Genomic DNA, 22,002 nt, shown 5'->3' on the forward strand with positions numbered 1-22,002 from the left:
CACAGCCAGAGACTGTTTTGATGTTAGTGGCCTTGTTACCATTGGCAACTGAGAGGAAAGAGCTGTGCAATTTTGGCTTTGTCTCTTAATGTCTACAACACTAAGGAGAACTTGCCTTTCCTCTTACCATGGGAGAGAGGGGGATATGTAACTCACCTGGGGAGCACAACAGAGCTGACCTTGTTGGCAGGGCACCAGTGAGCTGGCCCTGTGTGTGTGAAAGTGACAGAACTGGTATTGCCACCCTCATCTGACATGTGGGAGTATGAGTAAGGAAAAGAGGCCCTGCTCTCTTTCATCTCACTCCCTACAGCAGTGTGGAGAGCTGACCTTGACCCTCACCTATTGCAGCACTAAAGAGAACAGGCCCTGCACCCCTTCTGAGCAGAACAGTGGAACCAATCCTTTGACAGCAGCGTGGGTGAGCCTGCTGCAAGTATTCAAGCATATGACATCTGGCCCTGCAACTCATCTACCATATGGTAGCATGTGGAAGGGGCATTGTCCTTTCCCACAACCCCTCACTACCTGTGGCAGGTGGGAGATCTGGCTCTGAGGTCATGAGTTCCAGTGAGCTGACCGAGCATATCACCAGATGCAGCACTCTGGAGAGCAAGCCTTGTACCTCACCTGGGCAGTACAGAAGAACTGTGCCTATTGACAGGGTCATGTGTGAGCTACTCTATGAAAATGAGGGTGAGAGATCTGGCCTCACCTGACATCTGCAATGTGGTGCATTTGTGCAAGGGAGAGAAGTCCCCACCATCCCTCAACACCTGCGGCAGTTGGGAGGGCTGTCTCTGGGGCCACAGGACAATTAGCTGTCTACACTCTGTCCCTAAATACACTGCCTTTGTCACAAAGTTACTAGGCAGAGTCCTCCAGAACACTCCATGAAATCCTTATCCAAGAAATTATGCTCATTTACAAAATTTCTACAATGAATACCAAAAGTTAGAGTTTATCACAATATTCCTTTTGTTCATGACAAATGAAGGAATTTTTACTCACAAAATTTCTTATATTTCAAAATGATTTTGAAATACTGAAATAATTATTTATAAGGAAACAGAGTTTAGTGTATGAGAAGAGTAACTGAAGATAACGTAATTTTTCAGAGACAAGCATTACTAATATTTTCATAGGAGAGATACAGGGCATTTTATCTAACTCAGACTAGCCTGCAAATCACAATGTTTCTGCCATGTCCACTTAAGTGATAGCAGTACAGTTGTAGGCTACGTGATTGATAGTAATTTCTTGACACCTACGCCTAAAAAATGATGTTGGCCATAGGGCAGAACCTACTATTCTCGTTTTCCTAAACAGACTTTCTGTGAAATTGTCTTCTAAATATATTCTGTTTATTCCCATAAATCTGGGTTGCCTATTACCTTGGCTAAATACTCTTCTTTTTCCCATGGAAAGCAGTCAGTGAAGAGATGCCTCACTGGTCTGAGAACTGAAAATAATAAACTGAGTGCACAGCCCTAAACAGCACATGTATATTAAATATCTAAAAAACAAGATTCAAATACCATTACAGAAGAGGAAGAATAATGAAAGTTAGAAGTTCAGATAAAAGACTGTCTTTTGGACATGACATGATTATCATATGTATGAATATACTAGCTACAGTTACCTAAACAAGTTAAGGTCAAAAATTCTCTGGCCTATATGAGATAGATGATCTCTAGACCTCATGCCTATGGAGGAACTATTGATAGCTGATAGTGTCAAAGCAAGTAAGAAATTTTTTTCTGTGAGCGTATGGACACTAGTAGCTTTACCATGCTCCAGTTGATGGTCCCACAGATGTGAGTGAAAGGAAGCACTAATTGTACTTAATGGGTTATTACCAAAATCCCAGCATGAATGAGGAAAGGGGTTACAAAGTTTTACTCTCATGTAAGGAACATTCAATGTCCACTTTAGAAGGGGAAGTCAATTTTCTTTGGGGATATGTTCTCTAAGAACATATCTACATCATGGTCTACTTGATGAACTCATAAACATGGAAGTAGCTCTAACTGAACTCTGTCCATTTAAAAAACAAAGAAGACATGGAATTTGTGGGTGAAAATAGTGGGAAATGGAAGAATAATGAGAGTAGAGGGGCAAATTTTATCAAAACACATTATAGACATATGAAATTCTAAAAGCAATAGGCATAAAATTTAGATGGAAAATACTTAGGGTCTCAGGGAAAAACTTGTTGTAGACATTATGATATTTTGTAGGAGGCATGGAGGTCTTTATCGTCATAGATAAGCACTAGGGTAACCAAGAATATTAAACACACTGAATTGTTCCTTCAAAGGAAGGAATGTGTAACCTGTTATTTTCCCAGAAGTCAGGGGGGTGGACATGATTAATATTCTGGTGACCTTGCCTCTATTTGTGTAGCCACAGACCACACTGGACCCTTCTCCATATCCTTATGGTAAAATTGTGTTTCTTAGTCAATCTATAAAACTCCTCTGTAAGAAAGGATCACAGGTAATTTATGAGAGTTTCAATGTAGTCAAATTTGATCTTTGTTTATCTTAATTTTTTCATTAAGAAAATTTATGTATGCTTTGTTGTACACAAGGTTAAGTTAACGCTCACTAGAAAGTCTGAATAAAACTGTGCCATCCTTAAATATGCCTAAAATAAACTACTCAGGATCATACTATCAAAGTTTGCATCAACACTGGCTACGACTTGTGTTGAACTGAACTGTCTTCTTGTTGCCCATGGATTGTCATTCTCCTGGGTATGGGGATCACAGAAACTTCCAGGATTGCTTTATAGATATGCATGAAATTCTCAAAAGGACAGAAAAATTTTTGATTAAACATTTTTTTCCATTTGTGTCCTCAAAAAAAAGTTGAATTTACATGGCTGTAAACATGGTAACATTGAGAAGTTGAAATTAAGGTAAGAATACAATATTCTTAAACCTGTCATTTTTTTCATTTGTGTACTGTAGTGTTTCATCTTTGAATACAGAATAACAAATAATTATTATGACTGGACTCCCAGCCAATGGTAGGATTCGATATAACTAGCACTAAAAAGTTTACATGTTGAAAATCTTATAAAATATTGCATACTAGAGCAAACCAATATAAATTTAAAATATAGGCTTAAATATGTTTAGATATTGTGTTACTTAGTAATTATGTAAGTTTTTAAAATAAGAATGTTTAGTTCATTTTATAAAGCCCAGTTTCAAATGCACTTTAAAAGAAAAAGAATTTCAGTAATGAGATCACTCTGGACTTCTCTCATATCCTCATTTGTAGTAAGGAGCTGTGGGCAGGCCTGCTTTTCATCCCACCCGGCTCCTGCATAGCTAGTTTATGCCCCGAAATAACAACACACCAATTGTATTCTTTTAAACACTACTTGACCCATTAGCTCTAGCCTCTTGATTAACCCATATTTAGTAATCTGTGTATCACCACGAGTGGTGTCTTACCGCGAAAGATTCAGCATGTCTGACCTGGCGGCTGGCTCCATCGCATCTGACCCAGAGAGGAGAGGCATGGCGATTGCCCGAGGTATCTGTCTTACTCCCAGCATCCTGTTCTGTCTACTCCACCCAGCTATGTTCTAACCTATCAGGCCAAGCAGTTTTTTTTTATTAATTATCCAATGAAACAGCAGATAGATAGAAACACTCCTACATCACTCATTCCTTGAGCTGTAGATAACTGGATATAGAATTTGAGTCCTCACAGCATGCATTGTTGCTCAAAGTACATCTTGAAAATAAAGAGTCAGCAACAGAGCTGAGGTACAGAAAAAATATATTTCATTGAACAATATTATTACGAGAGGGAAGAACCATGGCAAGAGAAGGATTTATACCTTTTCTGTGTTAATTGTATCTTCAAACCAGAAGAGTTAGTCTTAATATAAGAGAAAATAATTACTGAGCAAGATATACAAAGTTGAATAAGGGAAACACACACATGTGCACGCAAACACACACACACACACACACACACACACTACCATCACCACTACCACTATCACAACAAACAACAAAATAACAGGAATTAACAATCAGTGGTATCAATGATCTCAGTTTCCCAGCAAAATGACATGGCCTAACACAATGCATATAAAAACATGATCCATCCTTCTACTGCTTCAGAGAGAGACACATCAATGTCAAGCAAACAGATTACCTAAGTGTAAAGAGTTGTAAAAATTATTACAATAAAATGGGTCTAATTACAAGCTGATGTAGTAGTTTAAATATCTATCTAAATAGACTTCAAACTAAAACTAATCAAAATACATATGGAATGAAACTGGACACTCATCATTTTATCAATTACTAACATCTGTGCCCTAAATGCAAATATGGAAGAAACAATACTGCAGCTTTAATCAAAACTGACATTATATCCTGGTAGGATATATCAATATACTCCTCTTATCTATGGATAAGTTATCAGAAAAAACTAAACAGAGAAATGCTAGAGATAACAGACATGATAAACTAAATTAATGTAACATATATTTTCATTCCTTTCAAATACAAAAAATATATACCTTTTTCTCTGCAACTCATGGAACTCTCCCCAAAATTGTCCACATATTGTGACACAACACAAGTCTCAAATAATCCAAGAAAACTGAAATAACTCCCTGCATCCTATCAGACTACCACAGATAAAAGCTGGGCATCATCAACAACAGAAACTACAAAATGTTTACAAACTCATGGAAACTGAGCAACTCTCTACTAAATGAAAAATGGATCAAGACCAAAATAAAGAAATTAAATACTCTCTAGATTTTAATAAAAATGAATTCAGAACATACCCAAATTTATGTGATATGATGAAAGTGATTTTAAGATGCAAATTAATAGTACTAAGTGCCTATGGCTCCAAAGCTACAGAGAAACCCTGTCTCAAACAAACAAACAAACAAACAAACAAACAAAAAAGTATTTTGATGGCTTTAGTTTAGGTTCACATGGAAAAATTATTTCAAAATCAAGTAGCCCTCTAAAATACATCCGAAGGGATGATAATACTTAATAGTTAAATTCTAAAAATTCTATAATACCTTTTATCATGTATTATATGTGTTTAAACTTATTGATTATATAAAGAGGTGTTTAGATGTCTTTTTACCAAGTTGAAAAAAAATCACATTTTCTACTGTAATGAATGAGGCAATTTTTTCACTGTAGACATTCCTGACAATTTTTCATCCATAAAAAAAGTGAACTCCTTCTGCTCCTCATCAGGACCTTGGGAGCTCAGTCCGGTGCTCCAAGGTGGGGCTCTGTCATTTTCTTCATCTATCGTCAGGTGGAGGTTCTATGGTGATATGCAAGAAATTCATCAGTATGGCTATAGGAACTGGCCTTTTCAGGCTCCCTCTCCTCAGCTGCCCAAGGAACTAACTGGGGGCGTCTCCCTGGAAACCTGGGAACCCCTCTAGGGTCAAGTCTCTTGACAACCCTCAGGTAGCTCCTTAAATTCAGATATATGCTTCCCTGCTCTCATATCCACCCTTCCTATATCCCAAGCACCCCATTCCTCCGAGCTCCCCCCGCTCTCCCCTTCACACTTTTCTCTCCCCATCTTCCCTTGGCCCAGTCTTGCCCAACCCTCAAGTTCCCAATTTTGCCTGGCGATCGTGTCTACTTCCAATATCCAGGAGGATTACTATATCTTTTTTGGGAGAGGGAACCTCCAGCTGGCGACAGATGGGGAAGGTGACTGAGCCCCACATTGGAGCACTGGACTGAGCTCCCAAGGTCCCGATGAGGAGCAGAAGGAGCGAGAACATGAGGGAGAAAGTCAGGAACGAGAGGGGTGCGTTCACTCATGGAGACGGTGGGACAGAACTAATGGGAGATCACCAACTCCAGTTGGAATGGGACTGATGGATCATGCGACCAAACCCGTCTCTCTGAGTGTGGCCAACAGCGGGGGCTGACTGAGAAGCAAAGGACAATGGCTCTGGGCTCTGATTGTTCTTCATGGACGGGCTCTGTGGGAGCCTTCTCAGCTTGGTCGATCACCTTCCTGGACCTGGGGGGAGTTGGGAGGACCTTGGTCTTAGCATAGAGTGGGGAACCCTGATGGCTCCTTGGCCTTGAGAGGGAGGGAGGGGAGGTATGGGTGGAGGGGAGGGGAGGGAAGGGGGGAGAAGGAGGGGAGAGAAAGGGGAGAAGGAGGGGAGGGAGGGGGGAGGAGGAGGGAAGGAGATGGAAATTTTTAAATATAAAAAAAAATAAACCATGAGAAAAAAAAATAAATAAAAAAAATAAAAAAAAAAAAGTGAACTCTACAGTTCTTTATAAATAGGGTAAAGAGTTCCAAAATAAATTTATAAGCTTTCATTTTCTATTTTTAATCTACCCATATGTTTTAATTTCATTTATTAAAAAAATATATGTGTTGGCAATTTACAATGTGCTGTGATTTCTATATATCTATTTATAAATAAAGCAATAATTTATGCATGCATTTAAAAAAAACAAAAACAAAAACAAAATAGCAATCTCATACCAGCAATTTAATGGTTTAACTTAAAACTCTACAATATAAATGAAAATCACATCTAAGAGGAATAAACAGCAATAAAGAATCAAATTCACAGGTGCAATCAGAAAGATAAATGAAATGAAAAGAATATATGTAGTCAATGAAACAAAGAGTTGGTTCTTTATGAAAAACAATAAGATCAGCAAACTGCTATTCCAATTAACCAATAAGCAGAGAGAGAATATTAAAATCTACAAAATATGAAATTAAAATGGGTACTTAGCTACAGACACCAAGGAAATACAATCATAAGGTGATACTTTAAAAGCCTGGACTCCACAAACTTGTAGAATCTAAGACAAATTCCTGATTTTCTTGATAGTTGCAATTTAAATCAAGATCAATATTCAGTTTTAACAGACTGTCTCTGTCCCTATCCCTGATGAAATGGAAGCACTCAGAATTTTTTCTCAACCCAAAAAATCCAAGGCCAGATGGTTTTAGCACAGGATTCCATCAGATTTTCAAAGAAGTGCCAATATAAACAAGTCAATACTTTTCAGATTATTCAACAAAGTAGAAGCAGAAGGAACATTGCCCAATTCATTTTATGAAACCACAGTTACATTGACACTCAAAGTGCATAAAGACAAAATAAAGATAATTATAGGCAAGCTTTCATTGTGAATCTTGATACAAAAATACTCAATAAAATACTTGTGACCTGAATCCAAGATTACATTAAAAAATCTTTCACTAATGTCAAATAGGTTTTATCCCAATGATGTGTGGATGGTTCAACATACATAAATCAATAAAGGTAATCTACCACATAAACAAACTAAAAGAAAATTCATGATCATCTTATGAAATGTAGAAAAAAACCTTTGACACAAAAGCATATACATCATGATTAATTTCCTGAAGAGAATAGGAAAACAAGGGATATACCTCAGCATAATAAAGGCAGTTTAGAAAAGGCCCATAGCCAACATCAATAATTCATACACACAAACACACATGCATATGTTTATATATTATATTACATGTGTTACTATACACACATATTCATACATACATATACATATGAATATATATTATATATGTATATATAATATATCCTCCCATTCCTTCTTATCCAGGTTTCAAATTGATATATATGTGTGTATTTGTGTGTATGTTTCATATATACGTATATATGTATCAATTTGTACACACACACACACACACACACACACACACACACACATATATATATATATATATATATATATATATATATATATATATCGCCAGTGGCTTTGGATTCTATGTATATATTAACATATGTATGTGTATATGTATATATATGTAGTTATTCATGTGTACAAATGTGTATACATATGATAAAATACTAAAAGACTAGTTTCTGAATTTGAGAGAGAAAGAATGACATGGGAGGAGTTATAGGGATAAGTCACAACAGAATTTATGCTACCAAGCTGGAGATAATACTGAGGGTCTGGATTTGGAGAAAATCACAAGGTATGTGAAAATCTGCAGTTAGCCTACCCGCTTCCTTTCCCAGTGTGGAATTGGGTCCTCGGGGAGTACCTACTGGGCTTGGGGGAACGGAATAAAAGAATGAGTTGGGGGTAAAAAGTTTAAAGGGAATATCTGTCGGATATGGTGTGTATGTGTTAGGAATTAAGAGAGGATGCAGCAGATGTGCGGTAACAACTGGAGATAAGACTGGGGTATTAATGTAATAGTAGAGTTCAAGATCTGCAAGTAACCTTCCTGCTTTCCTGCCCAATGTGGCTTGCTGCTTCCCAGGGAATGCCTGATGGAATTAGGGGTGGGAGAAAGCTTTGAGTGGGGAAAAGATTTGGAGAGGGGTAGGTCTGTGTCATCTACCAGGAACAGAATGTGGGGAGCTGCCGCAAGTGTTCTGCGCAGAGCTACTGATGAGACTAGGGAATTAGAATTTGAGGAATGGAGGGAAAGGATAAGATATGTAATTAGCACTGCTTGCTTCCTTGGCAAAGGTGCTACTTTTAATTTTTTTAACCTTTACTTATGGTATTTATGGACTTATACACACACATTATATGATCCATTATATTTGCTAGTTTATTATTTTACAGTTGAAGAATATTGAATGTTACAGTATAATTATACATTGATTTTTAAGTTGAGTAATTACTGATAAATCAGATACATAGAAGAAAGTGTCCATTTTCATTTGATTATTCATTATACTTTAGAGTTTCTTTTAATGTAGCATAGATGGCGCAAATTAATTTGTCACAGTTTATGTGTATTGTTAGATTGTATTATACCCTCTAATTTGAGTATTTAATGCTTTCTTTTTAATTTATTTTAGTAAGACATACATGAAAAGATATATTTTAACTATTTCATTCACATTTTGGGATTATAATTATTCATCTTCCTATTCCTCCTTCCAAATTACAGTCTTAATAATACCACCATAACTTTTCACATTGATGTTTAGGATAGAGTGGCAAAGCTTTCCTTGAATGATAGGATAAAAATAGGGTAAGATATGCAAGATAACTATGGTAAAAAAATCATATGATGGAAAAGTAAGGTCCTCTTTTTGTATGTTAATCAGCAAAAAAACTTTCTTCCTTACAGATGTTATGTCTGTAAGAATCTGTTCTGTCCTGTAGTCAACTGAGAGTCAAATGGGCTCCACTTAATTGGGATTTTTGCAAAGCAATGTCCCATGGGCCACCAACACCACACTTAATCAACCTGTAATCATCATTTGACTGTCTTTCCCATTTAAGCATGCACTACACCATTTGCTTTGAGAATCATTTATTTCTGCAAAGAAGGAAAAGTGCCCTCTTGAAGTTCTGTGTTCACAGAAAGAACAATTTCTCTTATTGTGTTTGTAAGTCCAAGAATATCTGTGTGCCATTCCTTTATGCTAGTGCCCAGGTAACTTGAAAAACTCCATTTATGATCTGTAATGTATATTTATTTGAGAAATTTTCATTTTGCTAATATCTTACCCTGGTCTTAAAATCATTCTAATGAACAGAATACTGTTGGTTGTTTTAAAGAGTGTTCTATAATTCATTTTTATGGTGAATTGGACAAAGCAAAAATTCCAATAGTGTATCTGTAGCTTAGATAATATTTTGCTCACTATTATAAAGCATCTATTTGCAGAACAGTTCTATTTTTTGGACTTTTTGTGTATGTGTATTTATAATAATGAGCATATTCAGGCTGATACTGAAGTAAAACTCTTAATTGTGTTTTTAAATATTATTCTATGATTTTGAAAATGCACAGCATAGAATGCCACATAAAACAAATTAATTACATCAATTTATAATTATGTAATATTATTTTATATGTAGTTCTGTATAAATATATTAAAGACTCAGGAGAATAATGAGTACCAAATTCTGTTTCATTTTTCTGTTTGGGAATGGAACATATACATTCTTCATATTATTAAAGATGTACATATGTATTGTTTTAGCAATGTCAAATATTATATAGTAATATGCTTTAATTTATTGGTTAGTGATAGATGATAATAAAACTATTTTAATCATGATACATAGCTTACCAAAAATTTATAATTATTTTGTATGTTTTATTGGTTATTAAAATATTTTATAAATTTTATTTAAATTATTTTTCTCTAGTCAGTTTGGTTATTCTTTTGAAAAAATATATATTAGTTACTCATGTTTGTGAGTGTGTGTATGTATGAATGTCTGTGTATGAATATAGGTATATCCTTGCCATGGTCTGCATGTGGAGGTTAAAGGATATCTTTTGGGTGTTGATTCACTCTTTAGCCCATGTTAAGTTCCAGGGTTCAAACTATGGATTCAATCTTTACAGCAAGCGCCTTTATCTGCTGAGCCCACTCATCAGCCTCAGATTGGTAAATTTTGTAGCTAACTGTAGGTTATATAAATTTAATTGCTATGTATTTCATTAAATGTATGTGATAAGTGATAATATTGTCCATCTATATTGTTAAGTTTTTGGTCTTCTATACACACAAAGTTCTAAGGTCTGTGATTCTACACTTGAATTTGAGATTATTAAGTCAAGGCTTCTCTATCGGTATTTCATTTTCAAACTTTTTTCATTTTCAAAATTATTTCCATCCCATTATGAACAGTTTTATGTCATTAATAAATTACAAATTATAATATAGGTGCCTCATATATAAAACTCTGTTTTGGAATATCCTTGCAATACTTAAGGACTGATGATTTGTCACAGTGCTATATACTAAGACGCAAAATATCTTATATAGTGATTTTATATTTTGCTTGCATTAAGAAAATAATGAGGCAAAAATTAAAATGAAGTGTGCCAATTTTAAAAATATCACTTGATATGGTATTTATGTATGCTGCAAATCATTTTGTTTGATTTTTAGTTGAATTCAGAATTTGGAGGAATTTTAGTCAGACACAATGTTCTACATTACTAATACTTAGTGTTTAAATAAAGAAAAAGAAATAATTCAATAAGTTTAATGTAGCCAAAAGAACAGAGCAGAAAAACCAAAATGGACATTATTACTGGAATGTAAGAAAAGAGAAAATAATTGAGAATTACTTTAGAAGGTGAAATTTTTCTGTAATGAAGGATCTTTGGAAAAATTACTTATGTCTTATTCTCTCTTTTCCCCATTAGTCTTCTAACAACATGCAATTTACGAATCAAACAGCGACAATAGAATTTCTGCTCTTGGGCCTTTCAGATGATCCAGAATTACAACCCATTCTCTTTGGACTATTCCTGTTTATGTACCTGGTCACATTTCTTGGGAACCTGCTCATCACCCTGACCATCAGTTCAGATTTCCGTCTCCATACACCCATGTACTCTTTACTCTCCCACCTATCCTTGGCTGACATCTGTATAAGCTCAGCCACAGTACCGAAGATGCTTTGGAATATCCAGGCACGGGATCAGAGAATATCATACACAGGCTGCCTCACTCAGGCTTGCTCCGTCTTGATTTTTGCTGGATTAGAAAACTGTTTGCTTGCAGCAATGGCCTATGATCGCTATGTGGCGATTTGCCACCCTCTAAGGTACACAGTTATCATGAATCCGCTCTTCTGCACGCTGCTCATTCTAGTCTCACTAATCATTAGTGTTGTGTATGCACTACTGCTTAGTCTCATGGTGCTTCGGCTGACTTTCTGCACAGACTTGGAAATCCCCCACTTCTTCTGTGAACTTGCTCAGATCATAAAGCTTGCATGCTCTGACACGCTTATCAATAAGATTTTGATTTATATTGCAGCTATCCTATTTGGCGGTGTTCCTTTCTTAGGAATTTTTCTGTCTTATATTGAAATTGTCTCATCTGTTTTCAAAATCCCATCAGTGAAAGGACGGTATAAAGCTTTTTCCACTTGTGGGTCTCACCTGTCAGTTGTTTCCTTGTTTTATGGGTCAGGTTTAGGAGTGTATATTAGCTCTGCAGTTACAGAATCTCCCAGGAAGACAGCAGTGGCTTCAGTAATGTATTCCACCGTCACTCAGATGCTGAACCCATTTATCTACAGTCTGAGGAACAGGGACATAAAGGAGGCCTTGAGAATGCTCATCTTTAGGATGGCAAACTTCATGTGATATGGTCACTCTTAGAATCATTCAATGGCATGGCAATAATCAAGTGACAGATTAGTACATGATTCTCAGACAGAAACTGAGAATATTTTCTTCACTCAAAGAATAAAATTTCTTTGAGTCTATTAAAGAACAAAAATTTATTTTTGTGCCCATGTCAATATGTCTATATCCTTATTCATCTGACCTTGGAAAATCTGCTGTATATTAATTATATAAGCAAGTATACTTTCACAGGAATGGCATAATCTATATTATCTTGGTGGTCTCATATTCTATTGTTTTACAATATTAAACACAGAGTAATGAAGATAGAGAACAAAAAGGACTTAATTTAATTATAGATACTGAAATTTCAATATTGGAATTAGTAGTTCATCAGTATGAGTCTATGATTTTGCTCTATGTATCTCTCATATTAATAGACCATGTCCTATTTTATAAACCTGTACAACTTCTGTGAAGAACTCTCTTCCTCATTAAAAATTAAATTTCAAAGATAATGGATTTTCATGATCAAGGATAGTCTCATTTCTCAATTAAGATATAATTGTAGCATTAGCTTTCATAGGAATATATTTGTGTGCATGTATATACATATACATAGATGTATATACACATATGTTGTTTTGCATATTTTATGTATATATGTATATATAGGTACATATATGTGTATATTTATATGTAATTTAAAAAATACATAGCCACCCTTGTTTTGATTAAAATTTTGATAGTCTTTTTTGCTGGTTAAACACAGTTGAGTGTATTTTCTCGCTCATGTTTACAAGCAATATATCTATTTTATTTGATGTATTATTATTTTTAACCTAGATATATTTTCTGATTTAAGTTCTTACATAAATTCTCTTATTATATTAATATCATAAAATAAACAAGTATTTAATTTGTCATTAAATAAACTAGATCCTCTGGCAAAAAAGCATCTATTGAAGAATTGTCTAGAATGTCTTGTACTGAGAACATTGTCTTGACTGTTGACTGATGTGGCAATACCCAAACACTGTTTGTGGCAACATTTCCCAGGCAGAGGCTTCTGTGTTAAATAAATGACATAATCTAAATGAACATAAGAATCCTCGAAATTAGGTAGCATGAAATCACAGTCTCTCTCTGCTTTCATGTTTGGGTGTAGAGTGGCTTGCTGCTTGAGTTACTGCCTCAACTTATTTGATACTATGGACTTTGTACTGGAACTGTAAGGCATTCAAGACTTTACACTTATTAGTTTATTTCTATTAGGAGATTCTATCACATAAACAAAAGTGAATATATAACAGGAAATTCTATTTTTTTTAGAATTCTCTCCATATTTTACACAAATGTTAAAACAGAAATATAACAAAAACTTTAACAATGACAAAGAAATACACCATATATATCCTGGAAACTGAACAAAAGTCCTGTGAAAAAAGATACTATGTGTCTCGATCCTCTGAACCAATTCTCCAGGCAAGAAAAGCAATTATTGTAATATACAAGATAATCATCAGTGTGGCTATAGGACAAGACCAGTTCAGGCACACTTCCTCTGCTGCCCAAGAACCTTCATCTGGTGATGGATGGAGATAGAGACAGAAACCAACATTGGAGCACTGAACTGAGCTCCCAAGGTCCTAATGAGGAGAAGAAGGAGGGAGAACATGAGCAAGGAAGTCAGGACCGCGAGGGGTGTATCCACCCACTGAGACAGTGGGACTGATCTAATGGGAGCTCACCAAGGCCAGCTGGAATGGGACTGATGGAACATGCGATCAAACCGGACTCTTTGAATGTGGCTGACAGTGGAGGCTGACTGAGAAGCCAAGGACAATGGTGCTGGGCTTTGATTCTACTGCATGGACGGGCTCTGTGGGAGCCTTGTCAGTTTGGATGCTCAGCATCCTGGACCTGGGACAATTGGGAGGACCTTGGACTTCCCATAGTGTAGGGAACCCTGACTGCTCTTTGGCCTGGAGAGGGAGAAAGTAGGAGTGTGGGTGGAGGGGAGGGGAGGGAAGTGGGAGGAGATGGGAATTTTTAATAATAAACAAATAAAAAATAAATATTAATTTTTAAAAAAGAATGAACCAGTCATAGCACTGCATTGGTATCTTATCTGTTAAATGAAAGCAAATGCCAAGGTGTATGAAGTTTCTTTAGGGGTGATTAAATATTCTAGCATTGTAATAATGATTGTATAATTCTCTCATGGTGTTAAAGATCATTGAATTCTTTATGTCAAATGAGTAAATTGCATGGTATACAAATGCTATTTCAATAAAGTTGCTTCCCTATTTTAAAAAAGAAAGAAAAGCAATTATTGTAAAATTCTAGATGACACAATACATTTAAAAGCATAACCATGATCTTAAATGCCTGAAACAAATCTCTTATCAGTTAATCATAACTTATTTCTTGATGTATATGTGTTACTCATAGAATTTATGAAGGAGGGATGAAAGCATATGTGACCATTTTTAAAATATAAATGTTTCATAGAAGGATAAATTTTAATAAAAATTTCTATAAATGTTATAAAAATTCAACAACTTTAACACCACCTAACTGAAAAGAACAATGAACTACTGGCATAATCAAGAAAATGACATTTAAAAATTCTATGTAGAATAAAAAAATGAAATTTATCTTACAATTCAACAGAAGATATATTTTAGTGTACCATCAGATATAAATAAGCCAATATATTTATGGTTATATTTTTATACATATTACAAATTGGATAATATTTCCAAGAAAAATAATATAATATGTGGAAAAATTACAACTCAATATTTTTAATATCATAGTGATAATTAAAATATCAGAGTTGTATTTCCTTTGTATTTTAATAAGTAAAGCTTGCCTGAAGATTAGCCTAATTGTTCACCTTACAGACCAGGCAGTGGTGACACACACCTTTAATCCCATTAGCCACACTAGCTTGACATAAAAAGTGAGTGGTTGTATAGCACATCTATAATCTCAGGTCTAGAGCTAATATAAAATGGGAGGAGAGAGCTCTCAGATACAATCTCATCTGAGATTCCTAAAGGCAGGATTGCAGTTTCAGACTGAGGTAAAGGTAAGAGCCAGTGACCAGCTATTTTTTTTTTTTTGACCTTCAGTTTGAAATTCCCCCAAAAAACTCTCTAAATGGTTTACATTGTTTTTAAAGATATAAAGAGACTTTGGAGAGAAAAGGAAAGGGATAGAGAAAATCATTTACAAAAGAAATAGTCAGTCATGGCTACACATGCCTTTAATCCCTGCACTTGAGAGGTAGAGGCAGTCTCTTGAGTTTGAGGACAGATTGGTCTATAGTATGAGTTCCAGGACAACCAAAGATACACAGTGAAACCCTGTTTCACAAAACCATAATTAAAAAATAAAAATAAATAATAGAGTAAAATATTAAAGTCATGTAAAGATGGAAAATACATAGAGAATCTGGATACTGTTGGTTATTGTATTGAGTTTAAATTATTTGATTGCTGAAGGAGAAGCAGGTGCTAAAAGACATTTGATTATAAGTACTGCTGGATTAATCTAACCTACATATTTTGAAAATGTCTTGACTTCAAAGTTTAATTCAAAAGATAAGTTACTTTGGAGAAGAGGTTTTGACTTTATTTCTACAGGGACTGTGGATTAATTCTAGGTTAAGAAAAATAAGGTTTGATTGAGGAAGATTCCCTGAAAAATATCCAATAGTAGTGAATGGTTGAGATGATCCAGTTTTAGAGTGCCTCTTTTGCAGTTTACTATGAGTTCTACATCCAGAACAGCTTTAAGACTGCTACCTGTGGTAATCCAGCTTCATAGAATACTCTAGTCAAGAACTGACCATAATCCTAAATTTCCTTTGGGTCCCCAATCTGCAGGAAGTAGTGTAGAAAACTGCCCACATTAACACCAAATAGATTTTGTCTTTGTTTACTGTGTTGGTTACAAGTTGTTATAGAAAGTGGTCAAAAAAAGCTTTAAAAAGAAGCTTAGCTTTAGTGTCTTTGTATTGCAAAGAAAAAAGATAGGGGTAAATGCTGTGAAATAATATTCTTGGATACTGTAAATATTTGTCACTTTTATTAGTATAATAAAATGCTAATTGGTCAGTAGCCAGGCAGGAAGTATAAGTGGCATGACAAAAACAGAAGACTTAACAGGCATCTATAAAACATTCCACCCAAATAGGAAAGAATATACCTTCTTTTCAGCATTTCATGGAACTTTCTCGAAAATTGATCACATACTCGGTAACAAAGCAAACTTCCACAGATACAAAAAAATATTAGTAACCACTTGTGTCTTATCAGATCACCATAGAATTAAGTTAGAATTCATCAACAGTTCTACCCCCAGAAAGCATACAAACTCATGAAAACTAAACAGTCAACCACTGAACCACCACTGGGTCAGGGAAGAAATAAAGAAAGAAATTAAAGTCTTCTTGAATTCAATGAAAATAAAGACACAACACACACAAACTTATGGGACACCATAAAAGCAGTGCTAAGAGGAAAGTTCATAGCACTAAGTGCCCACATTAAAAAAACGGAGAGAGCTGACATTAGAGACTTAACAGCACAGCTGAAAGCTCTAGAAAAAAAAGAAGCAGATTCACCCAGGAAGAGTAGAAGACTGGAAATAATCAAACTGAGGGCTGAAATCAACAAAATGGAAACACATAAAACAATCCAAAGAATCAATGAAACAAAGAGCTGGTTTTTTGAGAAAGTCAACAAAATTGACAAAATTTTATCCAAACTAATCAAAAGGCAGAGAGAGAATGAACAAATTAACAAGATCAGAAATGAAAAGGAGGACAAAACAACAGAAACTCAGGAAATTCAGAAATCATTAGGTCTTACTACAAAGGCCTATATGCCACAAAGTTGGAAAATGTAAAAGAAATGGACTTGTTTTTAAATAAATACAATATACCAAAATTAAATCAAGACCAGGTGGACAATTTAAATATACCTATAAGTCATGAGAAATAGAAGCTTTCATAAAAAAACCTCCCAACCAAAAAAAAAAAAAGTCCAGGATCAGATGGTTTTAATGCTTAATTTTACCAGAAATTCCAAGAAGAGCTGATACCTATACTCCTTAAGGTGCTTCACATAATAGAAACAGAAGAATCATTACAAACTCTTTTTATGAAGCTACAGTTACCCTGATACCAAAACCACACGAAGACTTAAACAAGACAGAGAATTACAGATCAATCTCATTCATGAACATCAATGCAAATATTCTCAATAAAATATGAATCCAAGAACACATCAAAAAATAATCCATTACAATCAAGTAGGCTTCTTCCCAGAGATGCAGGGCTGGTTCAACATTTGAAAATCTATCAATGTAATTCATCATATAAATAAACTGAAAGAAAAAAACCATATGATCTCTTCATTAGATGCTGAAAAAGCATTTGACAAAATTCAACACCCCTTTTTGATAAAGGTCTTGGAGAGGTTAGGGATACAAGGATCATATCTAAATATAATAAAAGCAATATACAGCAAACAAACAGCTAATATCAAATTCAATGGAGAGAAACTCAAAGCCATTCCATTAAATTCAGGAACAAGAAAAGGTTGTCCATTCTCATCATATCACTTTAACATAGAACTTGAAGTTCTAGCAATTGCAATAAGACAACATAAGGAGATCAAGGGGATTAGAATCAGAAAGGAAGAAGTCAAACTTTCATTATTTGCAGATATGTGATTGTATACAAGTGGCCCCAAACACTCTTCCAAAGAACTCCTACAGCTTATAAATAACTTCAGTGATGGGGCAGGATACATTATCAACTCAAAAAAATCAGTAGCCCTTCTATACACAAGGATAGAGAAGAAGAGAGGGAAATCAGAGAAACATCACATTTCATGATAGCCACAAATAGCATTAAGTATCTTGGGGTAACACTAAACAAGAAAATGAAAGATCTATTTGACAAGACTTTCAGGCTGTGAAGAAAGAAATTGAAAAGGATACCAGAAAATGGAAGCATCTCCCATGCTCTTGGATGGGTAGGAACAACATAGTAGTAATGGCAATTCTGCCAAAGGCAATCTATAGATTCAATGCAATCCCCACCAAAATCCCAACAAATTGACATCCAGTTATGCCAGCACCACTTGTTGAAGATGTTTTCTTTCTTCCATTGTGTACTTTTAGCTCCTTTATCAAAAATCAGGTGTTCATAGGTTTGTGGGTTAAGATCTGGGTCTTCTATTAGATTCCATTGGTCGACTTCTCTATTTTTATGCCAATACCAAGCTGTTTTCAATACTGAAGCTCTGTAATAGAGTTTGAAGTCAGGGATAGTAATGCCTCCAGAAGTTCCTCTATTGTATAAGATTGTTTTGGCTATCCTGGGTTTCTTGTTCTTCCATATAAAGTTGATTATTGTCCTCTCAAGATCTGTGAAGAATTTTGATGGGATCTTTAAGGGGATTGCATTAAATCTATAGATTGCCTTTGGTAGTATTGCCATTTTTACTATGTTGATCCTCCCAATCCAAGAGCAAGGGAGATCCTTCCATTTTCTGGTATCCTCTTCAATTTCTTTCTTCAAAGACTTAAAGTTCTTGTCAAATAGGTCTTTCACTTCCTTGGTTAGAGTTACCCCAAGATATTTTATGCTATTTGTGGCTATCGTGAAAGGTGAAGCTTCTCTGATTTCTTTCTCTGCTTCCTTATCCTTTGTATATAGGAGGGCAACTGGTTTTTTGGATGTCAACCCGTAGAAGAATGAAAGTAGATCCGTGTCTATCACCATGCACAAAACTCAAGTCCAAATGGATTAAAGACCTCAATATCATTCTGAACACACTGAACCTATCAGAGGAGAAAGTGGGAAGTACTCTAGAACATTTGGGCACAGGAGAGCGCTTCCTATGTATAGCCCCAGCAGCACAGACATTAAGGACAACATTGAATAAATGGGACCTCTTGAAGCTGAGCAGCTTCTGTAAAGCAAAGGACACTGTCACTAAGACAAAAAGGCAGCCTACTGACTGGCAAAAGATCTTCACCAACCCCGCAACAGACAAAGGTCTGACCTCCAAAATATATAAGGAACTCAAGAGACTAGACTTTAAAATGCTAATGAACCCAATTAAAAAATGGGGCACTGAACTGAACAAAGAATTCTCAACAGAAGAAGTTCGAATGGCCAAAAGACACTTAAGGGCATGCTCAACCTCCTTAGCAATCAGGGAAATGCAAATCAAAACAATGTTAAGATACCATCTAACACCTGTCAGATTGGCTAAAATCAAAAACAGCAATGATAGCCTTTGCTGGAGAGGATGTGGAGTAAGGGGTACACTCATCCATTGCTGGTTGGAATGCAAACTTGTGCAACCACTTTGGAAAGCAGTGTGGCGGTTTCTCAGGAAATTTGGAATCAACCTACCCCAGGACCCAGCAATCCCACTGTTGGGAATTTACCCAAGAGATGCCCAATCATATTACAAAAGCATTTGTTCAACTATGTTTATAGCAGCATTATTTGTAATAGCCAGAACCTGGAAACAACCTAGATGCCCTTCAGTGGAAGAATGTATGAAGAAACTATGGAATATATACATATTAGAGTACTACTCGGCGGTAAAAAACAATGACATCTTGAATTTTACATGCAAATGGATGGAAATATAAAACACCATCCTAAGTGAGGTAACCCAGACCCAAAAAGATGAACATGGGATGTACTCACTCATAATTGGTTTCTAGCCATAAATAAAGGACATTGAGCCTATAATTCGTAAAAAAAAAAAAAAAAAAAAAAAAAAAAAAAAAAAAAAAAAAAAAACCCTAGAGAAGATATATAAGAAGGTGAATTCAAAGAAAAACATAGTTATCCTTCTGGATATTGGAAGTAGACAAGATTGCCGGACAAAAAATGGGAACTTGGGGTTGGGGTGGGATGGGGGATAGGGGGATGGGAAGAAAAAAGTGTGAAGTGGAGAATGGGAAGAGCTTGGGGGCATAGTATGGTTGGGATATAGGAAGGGTTGATATGGGAACAAGGAATTATATATCTTAATTAAGGGAGCCGTTCTAGGGTTGGCAGAGACTTGACTCTAGAGGGCTTTCCAAGTGTCCAGGAAGACGCCCCCAGCTAGTTCCTTGGGCATCTGAGGAAAGGGTGCCAGAAATGTCCAGATCCTATTGCCATACTCATGAATATCTTGCATATCACCATAGAACCTTCACCTGGCATTGGATGGAGAAAATGACAGAGCCCCACATAGAAGCACTGGATTGAGCTCCCAAGGTCCTGATGAGGAGCAAAAAAAGGGAGATCATGAGCAAGGAAGTCAGGACCGTGAGGAGTGCATTTATCCATTGAGACGGTGGGACAGATCTAACAGGAGACCACCAAGTCCAGTTGGAATGGGACTGATGGAACAGGGGACCAAACCGGACTCTCTGAATGTGGCTGACGGTGGAGGAAGACTGATATACCAAGGACAATGGCGATGAGCATGAATTCTACAGCATGGATGGGCTCACTGTGAGCCTTGTCAGTTTGGTTGCTCACCTTCCTGGACTTAGGGGTAGCTGGGAAGACCTTGGACTTAACATAGTGAAGGGAACCCCGATGGCTCTTTGGCTTGGAGAGGGGCGGAGTGGGGGTATGGGTGGAAGGGAGGGGAGGGAAGAGGGAGGAGGAGGGGAGGAGATGGAAATTTTTAATAAAAAAAGAAGAAAAATCCCAACAAAATTCTTCATTCTCATGAATATCTTGCATATCACCATAGAACCTTCACCTGGCATTGGATGGAGAAAATGACAGAGCCCCACATAGGAGCACCAGACTGAGCTCTCAAGGTCCTGATGAGGAGCAAAAGGAGGGAGATCATTAGTAAGGAAGCCAGGACCACGAGGAGTGCTTTTACCCATTGAGACGGTGGAACAGATCTAATGGGAGACCACCAAGTCCAGTCGGAATGGGACTGATGGAACAGGGGACCAAACCGGACTCTCTGAATGTGGCTGACAGTGGAGGAGGACTGAGAAACCAAGGACAATGGCAATGAACATGAACTCTACAGCATGGACAGGCTCACTGTGAGCCTTGTCAGTTTGGTTGCTCACCTTCCTGGACTTAGGGGGAGCTTGGAGGACCTTGGACTTAACATAGTGAAGGGAACCCTGATGGCTCTTTGTCTTTGGAGAGGGGTGGAGTGGGGGTATGGGTGGAAGGGAGGGGAGGGAAGGGGGAGGAGATGGAAATCTTGAATAAAAAAACGAGAAAAAAAAGAAAAAAAATTCTTCACAGACCTTAAGAGAACAATAATCAGCTTTATATGGAAAAACAGAAAAGCCCAGATAGACAAAAATTTCCTATACAATAAAGGAACTTCCGGAAGCATTACCATCTCTGACTTCAAACTCTATTTCAGAGCTACAGTAATAAAAACAGCTTGGTATTGGCATGTAAGCAAAGAAGTTGACCAATAGAATTGAATCGAAGACCCAGATATTAATCCACAAACCTATGAACACCTGATTGTTGACAATGGAGCTAAAAGTACACAATGGAAGAAAGAAAGTATCTTCAACAAATGATTCTGGCATAACTGGATATCAACCTGTAGAAGAATGAAAATAGATCCATATCTATCACCATGCACAAAATCAATTCTAAGTGGATTAAAGACTTCAATATAAATCTGAACACTGAACCTGATAGAAGAGCAAGTGGGAAGTAGACTGCAACACATGAGCACAGGAGATTACCTCCTATGTATAACCTCAGTAGCACAGACAATAAGAGCAAAAATGAATAAATGGGACCTCCTGAAACTGAGAAGCTTCTGTAAAGAAAAGGATACTGTCATTA

At 36.2% G+C, this 22,002-nt stretch overlaps 1 protein-coding gene across 1 annotated transcript; it reads left to right on the plus strand.

The window, feature by feature from the left end:
- Positions 1-11,201: 11,201 nt before the first annotated feature.
- Positions 11,202-12,140, plus strand: LOC119809658 (olfactory receptor 7G2-like). Its single transcript, XM_038322634.1, has one exon. It carries the CDS (start codon positions 11,202-11,204, stop codon positions 12,138-12,140), a length of 939 nt encoding a protein of 312 aa, XP_038178562.1.
- Positions 12,141-22,002: the final 9,862 nt, after the last annotated feature.

Source organism: Arvicola amphibius, chromosome 3, assembly GCF_903992535.2.
Source record: "Arvicola amphibius chromosome 3, mArvAmp1.2, whole genome shotgun sequence".
NCBI classification, from domain to species: domain Eukaryota; kingdom Metazoa; phylum Chordata; class Mammalia; order Rodentia; family Cricetidae; genus Arvicola; species Arvicola amphibius.

Bases quoted from the DNA above. Each gene is read 5' to 3' on its own strand.
- LOC119809658 (XM_038322634.1), top strand. From the start codon at position 11,202: ATGCAATTTACGAATCAAACAGCGACAATAGAATTTCTGCTCTTGGGC.